The following is a 24,741-nucleotide window of genomic DNA, read 5'->3' on the forward strand; positions in this document are numbered from 1 at the left end:
TTCAGCCTCTGAGGAGGAGCTGCTGGGGTTGTGAAGATCCTCAAGAAGTTCAAGGAGGTCCAGTACCACGGTAGGGATCCCGGCGAGGCGGACGAAGAGAGCGACGGTGGTGCCGACAAGGTTCCCATGGAGGCAGAGGATTCCACTCCCCAACCGTCGCGCCCGTCGCAGCCGGTACCCGAGCCTCAGGAGGGCGGAGGCCCTAGAGATCCTGTAGGAGGGCGAGGTGGCATCGGACCACGCCATAACGGTGGCCACGGAAATTGCTGACACTGGCTTCTGCCAGTTGGGCAACAGTGTTGGTCTTCGACGGCGTGGTTTGTTCAAGGCGACCAATTTCCGCCAGGATGTGCAAACCAGAGTTTTGGACATGCCCTTCGACTGGAATAACCTATTTGGCAAGACAGTGGATGAGTCACTGCAGGCCATCAAGACGGAGATGGCCCGGGCCTTGGGGGTTTTGCAGCAACGATGGCCGCCCTTTCGGAACTCTGGAGGCAAGCAAGGTGACTTCAAAGGATTCGGTGGCGGCTCCTCGACGTACCACCAGGCGGCCCGCTCCTCGTCGTAGGAGGCCTACAGAGGACGCAGCAAGTCCGGAGGATCTCGTCATCGGCAAGGAGTCCAAGGCGGCAAGGCCGCTGCCAAGCAGGACTGAACCGGCAGTAGCGTCAGGCCCCCACCTGAGCACCCCGGTGGGAGGCCGGCTGGCGAAGTTCGTCAGCGTGTGGGAGTCCATCTCCACCGACCGATGGGTGCTGGATGCCCTGTCCCGCGGGCACACTCGAGTTTCTAAGGAAGTGCCCCCGCATTCCACCCGTGGCCAGGAAGGAAAACCATGTCCCCCAACTGCTGCTGGAAGTAAGGACGATGCTTAAGAAAGGAGCCATCGAGCTCGTCCCAAAGAAGCTCCGGAGTGTACTCACGGTTCTTCCTCATAAGGAAGAAGACTGGCGGTTGACGACCCATCCTGGAACTTTGTCGTTTAAACAAGTACATCAAGGCCCAGAAGTTCCGTATGGTTACCCTCCAGCACGTGGTGGGGCAGCTGGAGGAGGGCGACTTCCTATCGTCGCTGGACTTGGAGGATGCCTACTTTCACATCCCCATTCTAAAAGGACATCGAAAGTTTCTCAGATTCGTAGTCCAAGGACGGCACTACCAATTCAAGGCCCTTCCCTTCGGATTGAAGTCGGCGCCCAGGGTATTCACCAAGTGCCTAGCACCAGTGGCGGCACGGCTGCACCTGCAGGGGATCCACAAGAGAACTCGCCGTCGGGCACACAGCGAAGACCGTCCAACTGCTCACGGATCTGGGTTTCTCCATCAACTTCACCAAATCCCACCTGGTTCCGATGCAGGTCGCGCTGCTTCTGGGAGCCAATCTCGACACAGTGACGCAACTGGCCTCCCCATCAGAGGAAAGGATGAAGGCCATCATGGACAAGGTGCAGCGGCTGTTGGCCATGGATGTGGCCAGGGTGAGGTCCATCAAGTCCTTTCTCGGCATAATGTCCTCGTGCATCTACCTAGTGCGCCTGTGCAGACTGCGGATGCGGCCACTGCAAGAGTTCCTCGACGCCCGGTGGATGCAAGTGGCGGGCAGCTTCGAAGACAGGATCCCGCTCAACGATGCCTTCTGCCAAGCGATCCGGTGGTGGGGCGCCCGCGCGCATCTGGCAGCAGGTGCAGACTTCCAGACCCTGGCGCCTCAGGAGCCGGTGATGACGGATGCCTCCCTGAAGGGGTGGGGAGCGCACACCGGAGATCTCCGCGCAAGGGGCCTTTGGCTCCCGGAGGAGAGGTCACTACATATCAACATCCTGGAGCTCCGAGCCGTGTTCTGGGCTCTCGGATCGTTCCTCCCGTCCCTCAAGGGCAAGGTGGTGAGGATCTTCACCGACAACACAACCACAATGTTCTACATCCGGAAGCAGGGAGGCCCAGGATCTGTGGCACTGGGCAGTCGCCCAGGGGATGTTTCTGGTGCCCTTCCACCTGGCAGGAATAAAGAACACCATCGCTGACTCACTCAGCAGGGAGCTGCGCTCGTGCCACGAGTGGGAACTGCATCAGGATCAAGCGGATCTACTCTTCCAACGATGGGGCAATCCCCAGATCGACCTATTCACGACAGCGACGAACACCAATTGCCGGAGGTTCGCCAGCAGGTTTCCCCAGCCGTGGAGCATGGGCGATGCCTTCTCATTCCCTTGGGACGGCCTGTTCTGTATGCGTTCCCGCCGTTGCCGTTGCGGCTGCGACTCATCAACCAACTCGAGAGGTCCCGGTGCAAGATGATCCTCGTCACACCAGCGTGGCCGAGACCGATCTGGTTCCCGGACCTTCTAGACTTGTCAGCGCCCCCCCCCCCCCCCCAGTCAAGCTCCTGACGAACGCGGGTCTCCTCGCCAGAGAAGGAGGCGCCATCCTGCATCACGACCCAGGGTCGTTGAACTTGCAGGCCTGGCTCCTGCAGCACTAGAGTTTGGAGGGTACGATATCCCGGCGGGCTGCAAGGAGGTTCTTGCAAAGGCCACGGCGTCCTCAACTCTTGTGCTATGGACATAAGTAGAAGAGGTTCTCTGTCTGGTGCGGCGCACAGAAGATTAACCCTCTGCGGATTACGGCCCCTCAAGTGCTGCCGTACTTACTGTCGTTGGCCAAGGTGGGGCTGGCCCACGCCTCCATCAAAATCCATCTGGCGTCTATCTCCCGCTACACCAGAACTCTGGGGCGCTCATTTCTGTGGTCCCATCGCCTGGTGAAGGAGTTCATGAGGGGACTGTTCCGATAGTTCCCCGCGGTGAAGGCTCCGGCCCCGGCGTGGGAGCTCAACGTGGTGCTGACCAGGCTCATGGGGCCGCCATTCGAGCCTCTGCATTCTGCACCGTTGAAGTTCCTGTCATGGAAAGCAGCGTTTCTTGTGGTCATCACCTCCGCACGACGAGTGGGAGAGATCCAGGCCCTCTCCTGTAAACCTCCATACCTGACTTTCCACGAGACGAGGGTGGTGCTGAGGACGCACCCCTCCTTCATGCCCAAGGTGCCGTCGGACTTCCATCTCAACGAGCCCTTGGTGTTACCGGTTTTCTTCTCGTCGCCGGCCGAGAGGACTTTGCACTTGCTGGATGTAGCTAGAGCGCTGAAGTTCTACGTGGACCGCACAAAGAGTTTTCGGAAGACATCACAGCTGTTTGTGAACTTCGGACCTGTGAACCAAGGGAAGGCCCTCTAGAAGGCTTCCATTTCCAGATGGCTCTCCGGCTGCATCATGCACTGTCACCGGTTGGCAAACCGACCGTTGCCCGGCCGTCCGAGAGCCCATTCGACCAGCGCGATCGCTGCTACCACGGCGTTCCTATCTGGTGTGCCCCTGCTGGACATCTGCAAGGCTGCTACGTGGAGGTCGACGCACACCTTCACGAGATTCTACTGCATTGACCGGGATTCCAGGGAGGAGTTCAGAGTCAGCCAAGCAGTGCTGCGCAACCTGTTTGCCTGAAAGTGGGCCTGGTGAGGAGGTAAGAGATGCTTAATATTGAGTTGATGAAATGTTTAATGTTAAGCCTTGCCACCTCCCGTGGTTGTGCATGTGTTCTGCTATGTATTCTTGTATTCATGAGCATGTGAATCCATGACAGACCCCATGCTGGAGAAGGAACACGTTACTTACCTGTAACTGTTGTTCTCCAGCATGGGTCTGGCATGGATTCACATGCGAACCCTCTCTCCTACCCCTCTGCGCTCTTCACTTGGTCCTACTGCCACTTTACGTGCTACCAAATCTGAGGATGGCTGCCAGTGGAGGGGCTTAAGGAGAGGGCAGTCATTGGCTGGGGGCAGTATGACCCAGAGACCAGTGATTGGTTACTATTAAGAAAGCCAGTTCAGAAATGAAACTGATTTTTTTCTTTACTGAGGATTCCCAGCCTGACGACGGGGAATATTCATGAGCATGTGAATCCATGCCAGACACATGCTGGAGAACAGTTACAGGTAAGTAACTTGTTCCTTCGCAGTCAACAGGTGTGCCACGCTTAGACGCACCCTCTGGTATAGTGAGGACCTTGTGTACTTGGCCTTGCGGTTGTGGTCGAGGGCAGTCCGTAGAGAACTCCTTCGCAGTTAGGCCAGAGTCACAGCACTATTCTGTGGTAGCGACGGCTGCCCCTTCCCAAGGGTCACCTCGGCCTCAACTTGCAGCAATAAGGAGACTAGACAACAGACTGATGGATAAACCAAGCTTCTTGTATTAGTTAGAAAATAAGCAGCATACAGAGAAATTATCAGCCGATAAGCAGGAAAATAAACAAGGAAAAGTGGTGTGCAGTTGCCATTCAGAGCTCTGAAGGGACCTCCCTTAGAGCACAGGTTATATAGCACATCATAAGCAAATCACTAATATATTATAGCATTTTCATAATGGTGGGTGGAATTTGTCATAACATCGCAGACATTTGGCAATAACTATCAACCTCTGACTTGTGGCAAAGCCTTGCGGGTACATGGGCTGGGTACATTGTGTTGGAGTATGGATAAACAGCATTTGCAGAAACACTACTTTTATCTACCATATATGGTGCTAATGCTACATTTGTAGAGGGCAAACAGACGAGAAGGTCTGACGTGTCACTTTGCCTTGTTACAGGGACTTGGTCTAATCTGCACCAGGTGGGTTTTGGACATGTCAGAGGAGCAGAGTGCAGAGGGGACCTCGGGCAAATGCAAAATGGAGGATCTGAGGCCTAAATGTATGAGAGCATAATGTAGTTTACCATTGTATAACAATCCTGCCTCATCAATCGGGTGGCCTCCCAAAATCTTCCCACCAAGCCTGAGTTTGGAAATCCATCTAAACACCCATCTTTTCAGTGGTTGTATTTTGCACATACAGCAGTGTGATACGTGTATGGTATGCATGTATGCTTTGTTATAACTGCTCAATTTCTGCCTTGTCTATATGTCCCCATACACTCAGTGTCTGCTCTGCTTAAGTCCATTCCCTAAGCGTGAATATCTTCTTCTATTTCAGCGGTTGGTGATACAGTGAGAGAGGACGAGGTGGTTTGTGAGATTGAGACCGATAAGGTGAGAACAGTGGGTTAGTAGAGTTATTCTTCCAACTTTTCTTATACCATTTCTGTCACTGGATGGACCCATTGGTATTGAACAGAGTAGTCTGGGTCTGTTACCCACACTGCACATTTTAGTTTCTTGTTTTGTTGGTGTCTTGGGTCTTCCTTTTAGTTTCTATTGCCTCATTCATTGTTTTTCTGTTTTCCCCTTTTCTTCTTTTTGCCCCTTTCTCTTGTAGTGTACCCTCTAACATCGCTCTCATCCTCCATTGTTGTTCTCATCTGTTTCAATCTAAACCTCCCTCTGAGATGATGTGTTTCTGTCATTGCATTGCTCTGTTGTGGAGACTGTGCTCAATACAGCAGAAAGAACTTTCTTTCGAAGGGATTGGTTCCTCTGACGTATTCCACATCTATGACAGCTAATCACCACAGCTGTGCTGCTACGGAAATTTTTTCTGTGTCGATGACGTCGATACGCTGTCCTCGAGGGCCTCCGTCGAGCCGACGTCACCATATGTTATAAGTAGGACTCACAACGCCTGTAGCCTCGGTTCTGTTTTTTCCGCGAACCTGTTCGCTTTGGAGATCTATGCGTGCCTCAGTTCTTCTGTTTACTATCGGTTCTTCGAACTTGGTTTGTGAAGTATCATGTCTTCTTCTTCCCCCTTGGTCGCGATTCAAGAAATGTCAAGACTGCGGTTCCAAGATGTCACTTACGGACCCGCACAACGTCTGACTCTGGTGCCTCGGCAAGGACCACGCCACTGATGACTGTGACGAATGCCAGTCTTTAACGTCGAAGGCCTTGCAGCAGCGAAAGAAGAAGCTGTCGGTAGGTAGGGTTTCGAAGCCCCGAAAGTCAAAATTCACTGGGCTTTTGACCGACGATTCAAGGGGCGACTCTCTGCATCGTCGGCGTAAATCCAGGGGGTCTCGGTCCCGGAGTGGTTCCCGCCATTCCTCTGCTTCTTCGAGGCTCTCGCGGATGCGCCGTCACCGGTCGCCTTCCTCGTCCGAGGACTCCGCCCGTTACTCTCCTGCGGAATGGGATGCATTTCGTAAGGAGATGATGGTGATTTTCCAGTCGCAAGGCTCCGTTCCGTCTGCGCCTTCGGAAGAAGCCGGCAGGGAACATGCTAGAGCCAGCATTCGCACACCTTCGGGCTCGAGCGGTCGGCGCGATCACCGGGAACCTTCGAGGTCCCGATCGGACAAGGTGTTAGGGAGAATTCTCTGTATAGGCTAATTTCCCAAACCTAGTGAGTCCCCCAGCAGCTTTGCTGGATTTTTGGGGTTTATTTTTTTTTTCTCCTGCTAAGAGTGAGACTCTCTTTCTCCCACTCTTAGGCATGATTTGAGAATTTCCTTTGACTTTGTAATGTGTTTTATGGGCTATGGGGTCTTTTTCTCCATAGGGCTTCATGTGTTTTTGGTAAGTGTATTACACAGCACCCTCAGTGCAGTAACACAGGGGTGTCATAGTGAGCCCCAAACATAGACTCCATACCCTGGGATTGACTACTGTCTCCCAGGGCATGTAAAGTCACCATAGACTTCGCTAGTCTTAAATTGTGAACAGAACCAGTACAAACCATCATATTGTGGAAGTACTGGTAGAGGTAATTCGATTGCCCCTGGGTCTGCTTTTCAAGAGGGCACTGTCCAGTCCCCCCTTGTCGAGTTTCTGGCTGGTGGCAGTGGTTACCACGCGAAATATTCCACTGGAATATTTCCCATGGGATTTTCCCATTCATTTTAAACGCACCACTTTTCTGGTGCAATGTTAAAGATACCGCCGGGTTACTTATTTAATATTTATTCCCCGGTTGGGACTTTTTGCCAGTACTCGGTTTTAAAATGGCGTTTGTGTTCGCCTCTGTAACTCCAACCCAAGTTGAGCCCTTTGTTCCACTTTTGGCGGGCTTCTGCACAGAAGCCTCCAAAAGTGGTGCCACTCTGTCTGCGTCTACAGGATGTGTGGGAGGGGGGGGAATAGGCTCCCTGGACTGAGTTGCCTCGGCAACTCAAGTCGCACTCTTGTATGATTGGCCCAGTGATAAGCCGCCCGGCTCACCGCTTAGCATGTTTGAGTGACAGCTAGGACTGATGAATGGAGGTTTTCTGCATAAAAGCGGGTCTTTGGGGACTGGAACTTCAGAAGTCGCCACAGGACCTAAAGAATCCGACGAGGGAGAAGCTTAGCCGACCTGCAAAGACGACACCACCGGTGGAGCCCTGCTGAACCGACTCACCACTTCCCAACGACAGAGAAGATCTTCCTCCAGGAGAGTCTTCTTCCTTTGAACTGGTGGGGTTAACCAGTTCGCCCTCTTTTCGCCTTCCTGGATCGTCTCGTGGTCGAATCGCCCGTGCCAAGCACCCTGGCGGCCGGATAGCCACGCTTCACCACTACCGCGAATAAAAGGGTAGTACCTTTTAACCGGGAAACTCTGCGGCTGGTTTCTTCCCTGGCAGTGCAATGACGTCCAACTTTCCTCCACGCCGAGATCTTCTCTTCCCCTGGACGAAGCACCGACTTGCACCCGCTGCCAGGAACTGCCCCCGCTGGAGCTTTCTCACCATTTCAGGTACTGTGTCACGCCTGGTCTCCCTTGCAACAGACTGTTCAAGGTGTCCCGTAAATCCTTGACTCTCTATCCTGGGGTGACCTGGGACCTGTTGACTAACTTTTCTGAACTGATCTAACTCCTTTTTGAACTATCTGCAAAGAATTTTCAAGTGTACTTCAACTGTGTGATCTTGGGCACATTCCGCCTTGCTCTCCAAGAGTGGGCCTGGCCTATGAACTTTTTGCTCTACAGTAGACCCTGCCTTTCTTGACTTGCTGTGGTTCTTTAAAAAGTGTTGGTATTGTGTGTGTTCCTATTTCTGCCTTTTCTCTCCCTTTTTGAATAATTATTGGAGTGCCATCTCGGTTAAGCGCTCACCTCTGTATTGATAAGTGGTGTTCTTTTCCTAAGACTTGTCGAATAATTAATCAGAGAGGTGTATATATTTCTAGTGACTGTGTTTTAACTTGCTTGACAAATTAGTGCCAGTGTATTTTTACAAGTGTGTTTTTAAATAAATAATTATATAGTTTTATACCAAAGCTCTGGTCAGTGTTTGCTTGTGCTACTGTATTTGTGTATCTAATGTGTATACTCTATATATTGCCTAACTCTTCTTGAGGGAAGTCTGACTGCTCAGCCACAGCTACCAGGTAAATCTGGGTGGTGCAGACTGCTACCAATTGGGTTTACTGCCAACACCTGTAGTCTTAAACTTTTTGCAGTGGTCCCTAAGGGAACTGCACAGGTTTCTGCCTAACACAAGGTGGATCGCTCTAGCCATGCCCGCTCCAGGTCCTGGTCCTCGACGCCCTCGAGATCGGTAGAGCCTGTGAGGTCTTCTAAGAATACATCGACGCCATCAGCGCCATGTCCGTCAAGGGACTCTCTCAAGGCTCCGCCTCCGAGGGAGTCATTGACGCCATCTGCACCGAGGCAGTCGAAGGACACGCTCGGGGCACTGCCTTCGAGGCTTGTCTCGCAGCCATCGGCGCCGCGCTCGACGTCAATGCCGATTTTGTCGACGCCTTTTATGGAGGCTTTACCGGAGGTACCCTGTGCATCGGTGGACACTCCGAGGAAGGTCCTGAAGAAGTCTGTCAGGCCTGTATTTGAGCATTTTCCTGTGCCCTCATCCAGGGATTTATTCCAGCCTCTGGATTACATCTCTGAGTTGGATGAAGGGCCTGAGGAAGGTTTGGTTCCTGCTGAGGTTCCTGATTACCTGTTATCTGGTCATAGCCAGTTGGAAGACCTGCGTCAGTCTTTGAACGACGCCAGTGGTCTTGATACCTCCGCGGAGGTTGAGTTTGGCAGGCCTGAGCCTGGTACGCATGCTGAATCTTCGTAGAGGCAACTCATGTCGAGGGTGACAAGAGTGCTTGGGGTGGTCTGCGCCACCAGTGGATTTTCTGCAGGAAGACCTGACAGATATCCTTGACCAAGGTCCGCCCACTGACCTGGTGCTGCCATTTCATAAGGCTTTACAGAGAAGGGTGGCGGCGGCTTGGACTGCTCCGGAGAGTCTCCCGGCAGTGAGCAAGTTGTTGACGAAAAAATACTGTCCGGCCAGTACCGACCCCTGCTACTTGACTACGTACCCGACTCTGGAGAGTTTGGTGGTGCAGGTGGCTACGGCCATAGCAAAGCAGGCGTTGTACCCTACCATCCCTCCTGATGGGGACGACAAGCGTTTTGATGGGTGGCCGAAGAAAGTGTTTTCTTCAGGGGGTATGGCTTTACAGGCAGCCAACTCTGTGTGTGCCTTAGCACGTTTCACTCACACTCTGTGGAATTGTGTGTCTTTGGTGGCTGAACATATTCCGGAAGCCGAGGAACGGGATGGTTTTCTTGCTCTCGTTCAGGATGGCAAGGATGCCATTAGTGAATCTGTTCAGTCGGGTCTGGACATGGCAGATTGTGTCAACCGGTCCATGGCGGCGAGCACCGTAATGCGCAGATGTAACGCTCACCTGATTCCCGCAGAGGCGCCGGTCTTGACTGGGTGAATGCCGTATCTTCAAAGGTGATGTGTAACACACGGTTGGCTCTTTGGGCTGGACCTCTGTGCACTGTATGTCTGACTCGAAGAGTAAGATGTCTGCAGATAGAAAATATGGGATTAATGAACTGGGGTTATTGGGTGCCTCTCTCCTCTTCCCTTTCTCTTCTCCTGTAGAACCCCAAAGGTTAACGCCCTCACCTTAGGTAAGTGAACGCCGAGCTCTCCATCTGCCTCGGGGCAGGGTGCCGTAACCAGTTTCTTCACTGGATAAGGGTGCAGGCCTCTTGACCTCAGAGGACTGCTGTCCGTCGTTAACTGCACGAACGGTAAGTTCTGGGCACTTCAAATGTCTTAAAAGTCTTTTGTAATGATATCTCTTGTTTTGCAGGGTTCCGGCGATGGCGGGCTGATGAGAGTTGAGGATCGAACCCGCGTGAGGAATAGAAGCGCCTGGAAGCACGTAAGTAAGCGCTTGTAGCCTGCTTCACGATGCGCACTAACTGTCCCTTTTATCTTGCAGGTACAAGTTCGGAGCTTTAGAGAAGCTGAAGGGTGCTGGAATACCCACTGGATTCGGCGTGGGAAAGAGTAATGGCACGTGAGTAATAAAGTTGCCCAATGTCTTTAAACGCACCTTATTTTGTCTTTCAGATGCGGGATGCAGCGCCGAAGGCCCCCGGAGCGTGCGAAGAGCTGGTAAGCTTTTGTCTTTCAGATGCCGGAATGCAGCGCGAGGCGTTGGTGACAGCCGATGGACCAGGTAAGAGATGCGCTGCCACTGAAGACCGTAGTGCTAACCTGTTCTTTCTTTGTCTTTACAGGTGCTGCTGAAGACTGGATTCCAGGATGGTAAGCCTTTGTTCCCTTAGGCCCAGGATCAGAAGCAGAAGACACGATGAGCGTTCTGCTGCAGAGAATGCAGAATAACGCAAAGCAAGATTCATCCATCGGGTGTGGTTTAAATAGCCTCCTGTAGTGCTTAGGTGTCTCCTTCCACAGCCACGCCTAGGTAAGAAAAGAGTTCCTGCTTTCCAGAAGAGTTCCAGTGTTCTGAACCTAGGGAGTGGCTCCTGCCCCACCCAACAGGAAAAGTAGTCCCAAACAGAAGAGGATCAGGGGTTCAACTGGCAGGTAAGTAAGCAGCATGGTCTGCTGCAGGTAAGTCCACCCAAGCATTATGAGCCCGGCGCTTCCAGTGCTGGGACTGGGCATCTTTATGAGCCTGGTGCCACTGGCGCCAGGACATGGTCCAAAAGGTCCCAATTGGGACTGGCTGGCACTCGGAACCGGGGTTATGGGTCTGCTTCCAAGGGAGTCGGGCAAGTCCTGATCTTTTGGAAGCAGAGATCATGACAGCAGATTTGCGTGGTTGCAGAAGTGGGGGTTTGCTCCTGACTTACAAGCCCAGCTTCTCAACATGCCCTTTGATGGTGAACATCTTTTTGGCAGCAAGGCTGATGAGAGCCTTGAGAGGTTGCAGACCTCCAAAGTTGCAGCGAAGTCGTTGAGCAGTGCAGTTCGCCAAACTCCGCCTTTTCGTCCTAGGGGACAGCAATGGAGGGGAGGTTCCTTTCGATACTACTCATCCTTTGGTAGATCGAGGGGAGCTGCAAGTCAAAGACACCGTAGGAGTACCGGAGGTGGAAAACAAGGTACTCAAGGTGCCAAGGCCGCTCGGGCAGTTGCCTCTTTGCCCTCGGGCACTGCCGCAGTCGCTTCAGCTCAGTCATGAGGCCATGTCCCATGGTTCGCCGGTTGGGGGAAGGCTGGCGCAGCATCTTGTAGAATGGCGTGCCATTACTTCAGATGTGTGGGTTCTGGAGATCATAGCCTTTGGCTACTGTCTTCCTTTCCGGCAGAGGCCTCAAGACAATTCACTAGGGAATCGCTCTTTGAAGAGTCCGGATCCGCTCCTTGCGCAAGAAATCAAATCCCTGCTGGTGAAAGGCGCCATAGAACTGGTGCCTGTAGTGGAGAGGAACAAGGGATGGTATTCCCCATATTTTTTGATCCCGAAAAAAGACTGGGGATTGAGACCCATCATGGACTTGCGTGGTTTGAACAAGCTCCTCAGGAAGGACAAGTTCAAGATGGTTACTCTTTCTCAAGTCCTCCAGGCCCTTCAACTTCAGGACTGGTTGGTGTCTCTCGACCTCAAGGATGCTTACTTTCATGTGCCGATTCATCCCAAGCACAAGAAGTACCTGAGGTTTCGCGGTTGGCGACTCACATTTTCAGTTTCGGGTCCTGCCGATCGGATTGACCTCCGCCCGAGGGTCTTCACCAAGCTGATGGTGGTGGTGGCAGCGCATCTCAGGAAAGGGGGGGATTCACGTCTACCCCTACCTGGACAATTGGTTGATACGGGTGCGCTCTCCCGAGCAAGTCCTGGATCATCTGTCGGTCACCTTCCACTCCCTTCACAAGCTGGGCTTCTCCCTCAACTTAAAGAAGTGCCGCTTGACACCTACCTAGCGGCTCCAATACATTGGAGCAGTGCTCGACACATCTCAGGGGCAGTGTTCGCCTCCCCAGGTGAGGGCTCATCACGTTCTGCAGATGGTGCACAAGTTTCAACATGCCCAGAGTCTCCCGGCGTTCGAGTTCTAGAGGTTGCTCGGCCTCATGGCATTCTGAATTCTTCTGGTGCCAGAGGCCAGGTTGCGGATGAGATCTCGGCAGTGGGCTCTCAAGCTCCAGTGGTCGCAGTCCTCCGGCAGGATGTCAGACCCCATTCAGGTGCCGCCCTCCATCGCCCATGATCTTCTGTGGTGGGCCGTCGAAGGCAGTCTGATGAAGGGGGCTCCATTTTGGCTACCCTGGCCGCAGGTAACGATCGTGACGGACGCGTCCCTCACGGGATGGGGAGCTCATGCCAACGAGTTGGCAGTCAGCGGCCGTTGGTCTCCGTCTAAAAGGGGCCCCTAGGGGTCCCTTACGTCTATGGAAACAAGGCAAGTCACCACACACGATAGATACGCCAGATATGAGGTTGTATTCCCAAAGCTAGGGTTTATTGCAAAGCAAATAGTCTCAGTTGGCCAACTCGGTCTCACGCCCCGCGACGTGTATCTCTAGACCTCGAGGGACGCAAGAGAGTGAATTACGTACATCAGTTACATATATACAAAATGCAAATCATACAATCAGCTATGACCTGTTTAACACCCCCCTTTATTGGGTTACTTTGAACTCGGTGTGATGATGGACACTTTCGACAATATGACACCTTCAAATATCTATTCTAGTAACAATATGCAATTTGCAAGTGCAGAGGCATCTTTTAGTTGTTGAACAGAACACAGTGCTTCTGTTCTTGGAAGCGAGCTACATACGGGGGAAGAGTCACATTCCAGACCTTGCTATCTACAAGGTACTATTCGTGTCCTGGGAGCCGACACGCTCTACAGGGCTCAGTAAAGGCGGGCCGTAAGAAGAGCATAATTCAGGCTTTTGGCTGCTTTATTCTAACATGTTCTACCATATAACGAGACTGGCTGGCAGCTGCGAAATGATTAAATGCCCTGCAGCTCTGCTTCAAGGCTACATTCGGGAGGGAGCAGGGCATTCCTTCCTGGCGCTGCCTATGTTGTATTTCAACAAACTCTTGTTAGCCTCGCGGCCCTGCGGCCTTGTCCTTTTACGTTCAGACAAAAATGTTTAACAGTCGAGCAGTGTAAGCAGAAAATGTGCTGCGAAGCAATAAGAACAGAAAGCAATGAGCAATTGTTAGAAAACAAAATGGCGATCCTTGTTACATCAAAATGGTCGTTCATTGGCAAACTCGGAAACCTATATGTCTGTCATATCGTGCATGAGACGGTTGGCCCACGGCCACCAAATTACTTTTGCTGTCAATCATGAGAGATATCCATTTTTCTAGACTGACATGTCGGAGTCCAGACTCCACGTCAATCTGTTGGAGCTGCGGGCCATCAGGCTAGCCCTGAAGGCTTTTCTGCCGACTGTGCGGGGGACGAATGTCCTGATTCTGACGGACAACACAGTGGCCATGCACTACCTCAACAAAAAGAGGGGGGCATGGTTGTCTCCCTCTGTGCAAAGAGGCGGTGCAGCTCTGGTTATGGGCCATCCAGCAGGAAATTTCGATCTCAGCAGTTCATCTGGCCGGAGACGAAAACGCGGCGGCGGACGCTCTGAGCAGGCAGAGCACGGTCTCTCACGAGTGGGAGCTGGCCCAGGAGATTCTCCTGGAGATCTTTGCCCTTTGGGGGACCCCACAAGTGGATCTCTTCGCCAACAGTGTCAACTGGAAGTGCGAAAGGTTCTGTTCGCGGGAATCTCTTCCAAGACAAGCCTTAGGGGACGTGTTCATAGTGGAGTGGTCCTTCCCACTGCTGTACACATTTCCTCCAGTCCCCGTCATTCCACAAGTGCTGCGGAGGTTACAGAGGTTCGGTTCCCGAATGATCCTCATTGCTCCGGCATGGGCTAGGAGAACGTGGTACCCGGACTTTCTCATCATGTCCTTCTGCCCTCCATGCCATTTTCCCTAACGAGACGATCTGCTATCACGGGAGCGGGGGGGTCCATCCAGAGGTCAAGTCCCTCAACCTTCATGCTTGGCTTATGAAAGGTTGAGGTATAAGGTTTGGGACTTTTCTGAAGACGTGATGGAGGTGTTGCTTCCGGCCAGAAGGCCCGCAACAAAGTCTCTGTATCGTTTCCGTTGGAGAAAGTTCTGCGACTGGTGCAGGGTTAAGAATGTGGATCCTTTTTAATGTGCCATTCGTGTGGTTCTGTCTTTTTTGCTTTCATTAGCCCACAAGGGCCTGCAAGTGGGTACCATTAAAGGTTACCTGGCGGCGCTGTCCGTATTTAAGCGCTCGTCTGCGGAGTGTTCTTATTTTAAGATTCCTTGGATTTTCCCAGTTTCTCAAGGGGCTCACTAATGTGTTCCCATTGTCACCTCTCCAGTTGCCCGGTTGGGATTTGAACCTGGTTCTAAAATTCCTCATGGGATCTCCGTTTGAGCCTTTACATTCTTGCCCTTTGAGAGTGTTGACCTTGAAAACTGTATTTTTAGTTGCTGTCACTTGTGCTCGCAGAGTGAGTGAGTTGCAGGCACTTTCTTTTAAGCCACCCTTCACGATGTTCCATAAGGACAGGGTTGTCCTTAGGGTTTGTCCTTCTTTTCTTCCGAAAGTTGTGTCGGAATTTCATTTAAGCCAGAAGGTTATTCTTGCAGCGTTTTATCCTCCTCCGCATCCTGGTAAGGAAGAGGAGAGGCTCCATAGGTTGGATCCTAGGAGAGATTTAAGTTTCAACCTCTCACCCATGTCCTGGGTCAGAGTGGAAAATCAGCTTTTCATAGAATACGCTGGAAGGCGTTTGGGACAAGCTGTTACTAAACAGAGTATAACGTATGTATTTGGCTTTTACTGTTTACAGCTGGTCTCGTGGGCGACTCCTTAGTATTTCTTTTCGTTATTACAGGGCTTAATTCAGAAATTCAAATATAATTTCCTCATGATGTCGCAATTTCTCGGAGTTGCCGGTATAAAGCCTATACCGTTAAAGTTGCATTATATCAGAAATAACTCTGTGACTCTGCGCCAATTAATTTTGGAAAGTTGTATAGTTTTTATTGGGTCAAAAATTAAGTCAAAACACCCTGTATGACACTTGTTTTGGCTCAATACAGCCTTTCTCAAATCTGGGCTACTCTGGTGTATTCCTGAGGTACATGAAATATCCACAGATTGTGTTGCTCTGGTTTGGATTATATTGGGTTCAATCCCATGCTCCTTGGGATTGAGCATTGGCGTTGCCCAGCAACGCGAACTTGAGTGAATTAGCGTTCAGAAAAGGAGCATGGGATTGAGCCCAATATAATCCAAACCAGAGCAACACAATCAGTGGATATTTCATGTACCTCAGGAATACACCAGAGTACCCCAGATTTTAGAAAGGCTCTGTTGAGCCGAAACACGTGTCATACAGGGCGTTTTGACTTAATTTTTGACCCAATAAAAACTATACAACTTTCCAAAATTAATTGGCGCAGAGTCAGTTATTTCTGATATAATGTTACTAAACAGACTTTGTCTAGATGGATTATCTTGACAATTTCTGAATGTTACCGCTTGGCGGGTAAGGAACCTCCGGTGGGCTTACGGGCCCATTCTACTAGAGGTGTGGCTGCCTCTACTGCTCTGCACAGGGGTGTTCCCATTTGTGAGGCAACCACATGGGCTTCTGTCCATACTTTTGTCAAACACTACTCGTTGGATTCTATCCATGGGCAAGATCTGGCCTTTGGTAAGGCGGTCCTCTATTCTGCAATTTAATTGGGCATTCTAAAATTCTAAATTCTGTCCCACCACCTTACATTGGTACTGCTTGGGAGTCTGTCATAGATGTGGAATACATCGGCGGAACCAATCCCTTCGAAGAACAAGTTACTTTCTTACCTGGTAACATTCTTTCGATGGAATGTTCCAACGACATATTCCGCATCGCTCCCTCCCTACCTGCCCCTCTACAGAATTTCTTATGCGATTGCAGCTTTCGTTTTTGCAAGGCTTTCTGTTGTCCTTCTGGCAGGAGATTGGTGCCACACTGCGGCTACGGGCGTCGTGCGTCCTACTTGTAACATCCGGTGACGTCGGCTCGACGGAGGCTCTCGAGGACAGCGTATCAACATCATTGATGCAGGAGCCGAAAAAATTTCCGAAGCAGCACAGCTGTGGTGATTACCCGTCATAGATGTGGAATACGTTATCAGAACATCCAATCGAAAAAACTTTACCAGGTAAGAAAGTAACTTGTTCTTCTTGCCCTGCCCCACCCCATTTCTCCACCTTGTGCCCTGCCTCACTCCCTGTTAGGAGGGATATTCATAGTCACTACCGGGTTAGGACATGGAAAAGCCAACCTAGCATTAGCACGTGTTTTCTTTCACAACCCCAATTGGGCGAACGCCCCCCTCTTAAGTAGCATTGACCAATTGGCAAGGCTGAACTAAGGATGAAGGGTGATATGTTGTGTAATACAGTTAACACTTAGCAGAAGGGAAAAGACCCACAGAGGTAAGTTATACAAATGAAACAATACTTATTACAATACGGAACACTTTAAATGTTTCAACCTAAGTAAAAATACTCTAGTACATATACATTCATAACCCACTATGGTTTGAACACTACTATAAAAGAACGAGCATTTATTCAAACAAACCCATTCAGCAATGTAGGGAGAGCAGATGCTAAGCACACATCAATACATCAGCCTTATTATTATAATGCACCCAATACCATATATTAAAACTTCATAAATCCAGCCCTAGGTTGCACCAGGTTTCTGGTAGTCTTTTAGGTGTCCCAAACATTTCGTGAAGGGAAGAGGTGAGTAGTCCAGGAGGGCCTACTCAGCTAGTGCAGGTAAAATACTGAAGTTAGTTAGCGCAGGGCAAAGGCAACATGTGAAATAGGACTTAAGAGTGAAAGAAGTAGCAGAACCCCAGCACTACTGACCTGGAGCCAACATCTTGACCATCCCTGGATAGCGCTCAAGGTAAACAGGACTTTGCTCCCAATTGGGAAGGGGGCGGTTCGAGAGATGCAAGTGATCTCATGCCTGTGAATGCCTAGAAAGTTAAGAATAGTCCCAAGTGAAAGTAAGTCGCTGGAGAAGAACAGCCACACTGTTGTCGCCAAGCAGGGACATCTGGTCTCTGGTTCAAGAGCAAGTACTATTGTTCATCTCTAGGTTCTTTGGAGACCTCAGTCTGTAGGAGCGGACACCAAGATTCAGTTCCATGAGGGCGAGACCCTCATGGATGCACATCTTGGATTGACCCTGGGCGGCGTCAAGAGACACTCAGCAATTTATTGACATGACTTTGCTCTTCCAGAAGGCTTGTCTCCTTGTGGAGGGCAGCACTGCGGATTTCCATTGTCCCAGCTAAGCCGAAGATACCCCTGAAACGTTCCAGATGGATGCTCTTGCAACAAGCCGGTCAGATAGCACAGCGAGTAGAGCGCTTGCTTTGACATCCATTCAGTGCCTGCCAACACAGGTTCGAATCCTGGCAAGGCCAAATTCAGCCTTTCATCCTTCTGAGGTCGATAAATGAGCACCACACACCTTGGGTAATAATGAGCAGCGCTCAGATACCTGAGGGTTTGTAGCGCTATATAAATGCTAAATTATTATTATTATTATTTATAATGAACAGCTGGAACCAGGCCTTGCAGAGGAAATGCCAAGATGCACGCTACAACCGAAAACAGGTGATGTACCTCGAGTAGGGCAGGTGACTGGTTGGTCCCACCAGTCTTTGGGAAGAAGGTACCTCCTTAGAGGTCTTCCTTGTTGATTATAAGGTTGAGTTTTGTGACAGTGGTATTGGCTGAGCCAGTGCTGAGCAGTCCTTCGGCGACCCTGTTTCCTTCAGATCTTTTTCAGCTCTATTAACCGACTTGTTTCCTGGTTCCAGCTTGTCTCCTTATATCTAGAAAATGGGCTGGGGGCAATAAGGACACCTGCAGCATTCAAACTTGGAGGTGGCTGCCCACTATTGGCCACCCTGCCGCCTATACACCAGCCCAGCAAAACAACCAAGCCTCTGGAGAAATGTGGATTAGGGTCAGACTCCCCGCCAACCCCTACCCCCCACTTTCTGCCAGCACACTCGCAAAAGAGAGCCTTTGTAGGCTTCTTGCATGAAGCCGCCCAAGGTGCATTAGGAGGGGGGCCCTGCCCCACTTGGCAAGGTAGGACGACCAAAACAGGACAGGCCATCTTGAACAGGACTTGAAACATGAAGAGAGGCAGTTTGGAGTATATGCTCCTCTAAAGCGCATTATCACAGCTAAAAAGGCAGCCCAGGATACTGCATCCATAGCACTACCCTCTTCATAGGATGCCTGGAAAGTAATTAAAGGCTACTTGGAATGAAGAGAAGGGGACAAAAAGGGTCCCCCACAACAATCCATGTAAGTTGTCTTGTGCTGCAAAAGGTAAAAAACATAAGTCATAAAAGGGAGATTACCACTCCTGTACTGATCCAAGGACTAATCAGTGAACCCAAAACATTACACTCCAAATAAGGTCATGGGGTGCTGCCATTAGAAAACGTCTAAGACAAAACAAAGGGGGAGAGTTCTCCCCACAATGGAGCCTTGGGATAAGGGTCCAGTCTCTCCATAACAAAAGTAAATGCAGTTGGTGATTGAGATAGTCTCACTCACCTTACAAGTCAATGAAAAAAAATATCCCAGTGAGTCTTGGGAGGCTCAGGTCAGAGAGGGTAAGTTTTGCTAAAAGAAAATCTCATTAAGACCACACTCTTCTTCCCGCTGCCCTGTCTTCTACTCACTCACCCCCCCAACGCCCCTCCCCCCAACCAATCCTTGTTCCAGTGGGTCCCCCTTCTTCCTGCTGCCCCATTTTCCCCTGCTTGCGCTCTCTTCTTTCATCTCCCCACCTCTGTTGCCCCTCTTGCACCGTGGTCTCACTCCATTCATAGATCTTTTCATTGCTCTGTCCTTAACAGATCTCGATCCTTAGATTCTGTTGCTTACACTCTCTTCTCATAGACATCCGTACAAGTCCCAGCTCCAGCTGCCGGTGTTATTGAGGCCCTCCTTGTTCCTGATGGGGACAGAGTGGAAGGCGGGACACCCCTCTTTATACTCAGGAAATCTGGCGGTAAGAGCATAATGCAAATACTTTGCTTTCAATTCAACATTTGTAATTTAAAGCATAGATTGATATAAAATCAGATGTGTGTTATGGAGATTTATCAATCTTATGCTTCATTCGCTCTCCTAGTGAGACCCCTGGCAGTTTTTGCTGAACTTCTGGACCTTTTACTTTATATCCTGAATGAGTGGAGCCTTTTTCCACTCATTCATTCTTATTTGCTCTGGCTTTTGGAACTCTGTTCTTTGTTTTACCTTTACTATGGAGTCTACTTTCCTCTATATCTCTTTAAAGGCATCTGTGTTTTACTTTTGCAGCACACAGCACCTTATCGGCAGTGTTATTGGGAACCCTTTGGGTTCTCTTTTAAGATTTGTATTTATTCGTACTTACTACTGTTCTTAAGGATATATAACTGTATACTATGAGGGATTGGCATACACCACCTTATGCCCTTCTCTCTCCTCCTGTGATTTTTTTTTGTCACATAGGCAACCCTCTAGTTATGGCTGGTGGCATTGGACGTGTTCTACCATCTACTGTGCTATTTATTACCGCAGACTACATTCACAGTCTTGGTTGTGCACAATAGGGTCACCTATGTTCTAACATGGTGTCTCCTTTCTTTTTTTGCCATTTCTAGTGTGGTTGTCCTTGCTAGCCCTTCTTCTACCATTCTGAGATGGGTGGGGGTGGGTCTGTGTGTTTGTTTTGCCTTTGATGGGAACACTTGGTTGTCCTCGCCTAGGCTCCAATGTGTCTGGGCAGGCAGGAAGTGGGGGAGGAGTTATTCACTCCTCTGCCCTTTGTCTGCCTGAGTGCCTGAATGAAACCAGTGCCCAACTGGGTGTCTTGCTGTCTTGATTGGACAGCCACATGTTCTTTCGGTAAACTGCTGAGAGAGATTACAGAGGAGTGTGTGCTGAAACTGAATAAAGAGTAACATTCATGAGGTGAAAGGCAAGTCAACCACTGGAAACGGAAGTAACCGAAGCAGAAGACAACCAGAGACTCCTGCAGACCCTTTGCATCACCGTGAAGCGACCACTGCTGTACTGACCCTGTTTTCTATGCTACAGAGGAGCTCTGAAGAGGAAGACTCCTTCCCTTTGGCTGGTGGCACCAAGCATTCCTGAGACGAACTACAAACTGAGCAATCTCCCAAGATGGTGTTCCTTGCCAGAGCTGCTGACCGTGAATACCAGGAGTCCTCCAACCCATTTTCAGTGCAACGTCTTTGAGAGGCCGAATCCGTTCAAGTCTTTGCGGAGCTCCAGGTGAACCCCCAGAGACACAATCCGACTCATCCAAGTCCCCTTACCAGAGTGCAGGACTCCAGGAATCGTAGAAGATTGACTGGGCAAATTGTGCTGAAGAACTGTTGGGTGAAAAGGTTTTCCTTACCTTTAAGCAAGAAGTCGCTCCAGAGTGTTGGAGTGCGTGAAGAGATGCCACTCTTACCTCTGATCAAAGCTGTCGGCTTGTGTCCCTTTAGTGAGCCCTTCAACAGTGTCTCCATAGTTGTGTTAACACTTCTAGTATCCTTATCTAATAACTGAAAGTATCCACAGGAACTTTTGCTGTTCTGCTGCTTCGTAAGACTTTGAGCCCTCTCCGAACTGACTTTTACATAGAGTTAGGGACCAGACTTTAAAAGCTTTAGTTTGCTAAGAACCCGCCTCTAGAACGTTAAGCTTCGCTACTGTATGACTAACCTTTTTCCTTCCTAAAAGACTTTGTGGTTTTGCTAACCAATGTGTAAATATAATAAATATATATTTTAATATAGGTTTATTGGTGTACGTTTTGCTTTGGACTACTGTGCTAACTGGGTTCAGTGTACTTACCTACAGCTTGCATCTTACTCCTATGATTAGCCTCACTGCTTTGCCACTTTACCAAGGTTCCTTGAGTAGTAAAAGCTTATACTAAGAGTTCGGGACCTATATGCCATAGGGATAGTTTTATGAAGTCTTACTGCAATAGCGGCCCTTGCCAAAACCCCAAGCTCCACAGCAGCCCCCACTCTCACTACACCCCATGGCACGCCTGAAAGTAAAGAAACGCCTAGGCCAAGGCTGCCTCGGGCCCCTCCTAGTATCACCCATTCTCCGGCCCAGATCCCAACCCCCACCCACCCACTATACGGCCCAAAACCTCCCCGCCGGCACCCCACCAGTTTTTAGCACTATTCCCTTGTTCGTTTATCCCCCCTGGTCCACCTCCACTCCCCCGCACATCCTCCCCTCCTCCGCCCACCCTTCTGCCCCTACCCACCCCGACCGACCCCCTTCCCTTAACACCCTTCCCCTGGCCCAACCTCCGACCACCTCACACTCCAGCTTCTACTACCATTCCCAACCCAAACCGGCCAGCACTTGAGAGCAAACCCCACCAACTCTCTTGCGCTCTCATCAGCGCCAGGTCGGTCTCCAAAAATAAATTCCACATCTTTGACCTCATAATAGAAAACAATCCAGACTTCCTTTTCATCAGAGACCTGGTTTGCAGACTTTTACAAGCTCATTGTGCACAAGGCCTTCCCACTGGGGTTCAGCCTTACTGTTCAGAACAGATCGCGAAGGGGTGGAGGACTTGCGATACTACACAAACACCAATTCTCACTAATAATTAAGGACACCTCAACCAAAACCAGACTACGAATCCCTTCTGGTAAAACTCCAACCCTCACACAGCTTCCTACTCATTTACAGACCCCCCACCCTGTCTAAAACAAAACTTTGCAGACACGTTCTTTGAAGCGCTGACAAACAACCTCAACCTCCATCCAACACTTTCATCCTACGAGATTTGAACGTCTGATTCGACTCGCTGTCAAAACCTATGACCCAATCTCTCACAGACAACTTGGAAGTGGTCGACCTGACACAACACATCTCCACACCCACCCACACTGGATGTCACACCCTCAATGCGTTCTTCAGCACCAGAAATATAACCACATTGTCCCCATGACCCCTATCATGGACTGATCACTCAGCAATCTTCTCTGTACCACTGATCGCTGCGACCCACATCCAAGGCCACCTTCAACCCTGTTAGGGAGAATTCTCAGAAATGTGCTAATTCCCCTCTACCTTAGAGACCCCCAGCTCTTTTGCTGGACTTTAGGACTTTTCATTTTTAACCTCGAGAGAGTCAGACCGTTTTCCCACTCATGTATTTTTCTGTAATTTGAACTCTGTTTCTTTTGGTTTTCAAGTCTGACAAACTCCATAGGGATCATATTTTTACATTGTGGCACACAGCACCTTCAGTGCAATGGCACAGGGAAGTCTTTCAGATTTCCCCAAGGTTTAAATACCTGCTCTTGGATAACTACTGTTTCCAAGAACAGTAAAGTGAGCTTGACTTTACTTAAATTTGTAACTTTCTAGACCCAGCACACACTATCTTACCATAGGATGCTGGAGGGGTTACTTAGTATCCCCTTTGTCTATTTTCTTATGTAAAAATTTTGTTACCCTTTCTACAATTAATGGCTGGTGACAGTGGTTTACTTTTTACTACCGTTGTGTGTTTTTACTGTGGACTGTGTTCGCAGCTGCAGTAAGGCACCCATGGGTGCCCATTTTGTCAAAAAGGCCCGGTCTTCTTTTTTTGCCATTTCTTGCTGGGTCCTTCTTGAGATTTACTCTGCGCGCCAAACCAGGTTTGGTCCCTTTGTTCGTTTTGTCTTTGGCGGGATTCACGCGTGAAGCCCGCCTCTGGCTCCAGGGCGTCTAGCAGGGGCAGCAAGTGAGGGAGGTGCCCAAAACTCCCTGTGCTTCATTCCCTTGGTTACAGGAATGCACCCAAAGGTGATTGGCCGGCTGGCTTTCCTCGGAGGACAGCCACCCTGCTGTGTAATTGACAGCTAGGCTGGATTGAATGGGACAAACCTGCATAAAAGGCAAGGCAAGGCTTTTTGGCTTGGAAGGCAGAGTCGACCACTGGACGAAGGAATCCGAAGAAGAACTTGGATGAGACGCCTGTTGCAACTCCTGGACCGTTGGTTTGTCCGGTGAAGCCCTGCTGCTGTGCTGAAGCTCCAAATTCGGCTCGATTAGAGAAGCCCTGCAAGGAGAACTTCTCCCCTTGGGTTGGTGAGACCAATCAACCCCAAAGTGAACTTGTCTGGACATTCTCTCGAAGATGGCTGTACTTCTGTTGCTGCTGCTGGAACCGAAGTGCCAGGGACAGAAATAGCAGATTGAGTTCATCGTTTTTAAGTCAGACCCAAGCTCCAGGAAGATCCTCCGGACTCCCAGGAAGCAGGACTGACCAGGCCTGAGCCACCTCAACCGTGTGCTGGACCCCAGATGCGAGGAATGTCCAGGGTGGTAGCCGAGAACCACGGTGGTGCTATTTGCTGAGATGCGAGCAGCTGAAACCGCGAAGTGCCGCTGAATTCAAGTTTGCCCACTGCTGCTGCTGTCCTTCCCATTGCAGTGCAGGAGTCCCCAGACGTCCTCCCTCTTGTCTCCACGACTGAGGCCCAGGAACAATAGGATCTGCATAGCTGCACAGGGACAGAAGCCAGCTGGAACCATTTCTTCTAACCAAAGGTACTGTAAAACTAAGGGGACTTACCTCTTTTTGTGTAGCCTTCCTTGTTCTCAGTTAAGACTAGTCTTGGTTGCCTTTGCAGAGTTGCTTGCAGCTTTGCACCTCACAAGCCTCCCAGCTTGTGGCCCTATATTGATTTTACCTTTTCCACAGGAAAGGGTTAATTTACTTTGCATTGGGGAGTTCAAAAGTACTTGCGTGCTTCAGAATATTTGTTTAACCTTTGCTTTATTCCCAAACCCTTTGCTTTGTCCCCAAACACAATATTGCTCTAAATGTACCAGTGATAAATTAATGTCCACAGCGTCCTAGTTATTTAAGTCACCTGACGCTGCAGGAAGTGTCTGTGTGCGCCATCCCTCTCCTGCTCAACCGTCTCCGTGATAACCTGGGTATCACTGGTCAGGCTCTGGAGTGGCCTCTTTCCTCTCCAATCGACCCTCCCAGGTCCAACTGGGGTCCTTCCTCTCTGACATCTTTTTCTCTACCTGTGGTGTCCCCCAGGGATCTAATCTCTCTCCCTGGCTGTTCAACCAGTATCTGGCACTCCTTGCCCACTGCATTGCCGCTCTCTGCCCCAACTTTCAGTGCTATGCGGATGATACCCAGCTCATTTTCAGGCTACCCTCGGCCTACTCTTCTCATTCCCTCATCTCTGACTGTCTTTCTGCTATCCAGGAATGGTGTGCTGCCAATGACCTCTGCCTTAATGCCAGTAAGACTGAGATTCTACTCATCGGCACACCCACTCCCTCCTTCCCTGCAGCTCGCTGGCCGCCCTCTCTCTGCCCTCTTACTGCTCCTACCTGTAAGGCAAAAAACCTCGGTCATCTTCGACTCCACACTC

General features: G+C 50.3%; 1 protein-coding gene across 1 annotated transcript in view; it reads left to right on the top strand.

Moving 5' to 3' along the window:
• The window catches only part of DLST (dihydrolipoamide S-succinyltransferase), an 851,089-nt gene that overhangs the window by 379,026 nt on the left and 447,322 nt on the right, over positions 1-24,741 (top strand). Inside the window, exons 6-7 of the mRNA XM_069637668.1 lie at positions 5,036-5,091; positions 19,220-19,331. Coding sequence (XP_069493769.1) covers positions 5,036-5,091; positions 19,220-19,331 — 168 coding nt within the window. The remainder of the gene's footprint in view (positions 1-5,035; positions 5,092-19,219; positions 19,332-24,741) is intronic.

Source organism: Ambystoma mexicanum, chromosome 14, assembly GCF_040938575.1.
Source record: "Ambystoma mexicanum isolate Mex_15411 chromosome 14, UKY_AmexF1_1, whole genome shotgun sequence".
Lineage (NCBI taxonomy): Eukaryota > Metazoa > Chordata > Amphibia > Caudata > Ambystomatidae > Ambystoma > Ambystoma mexicanum.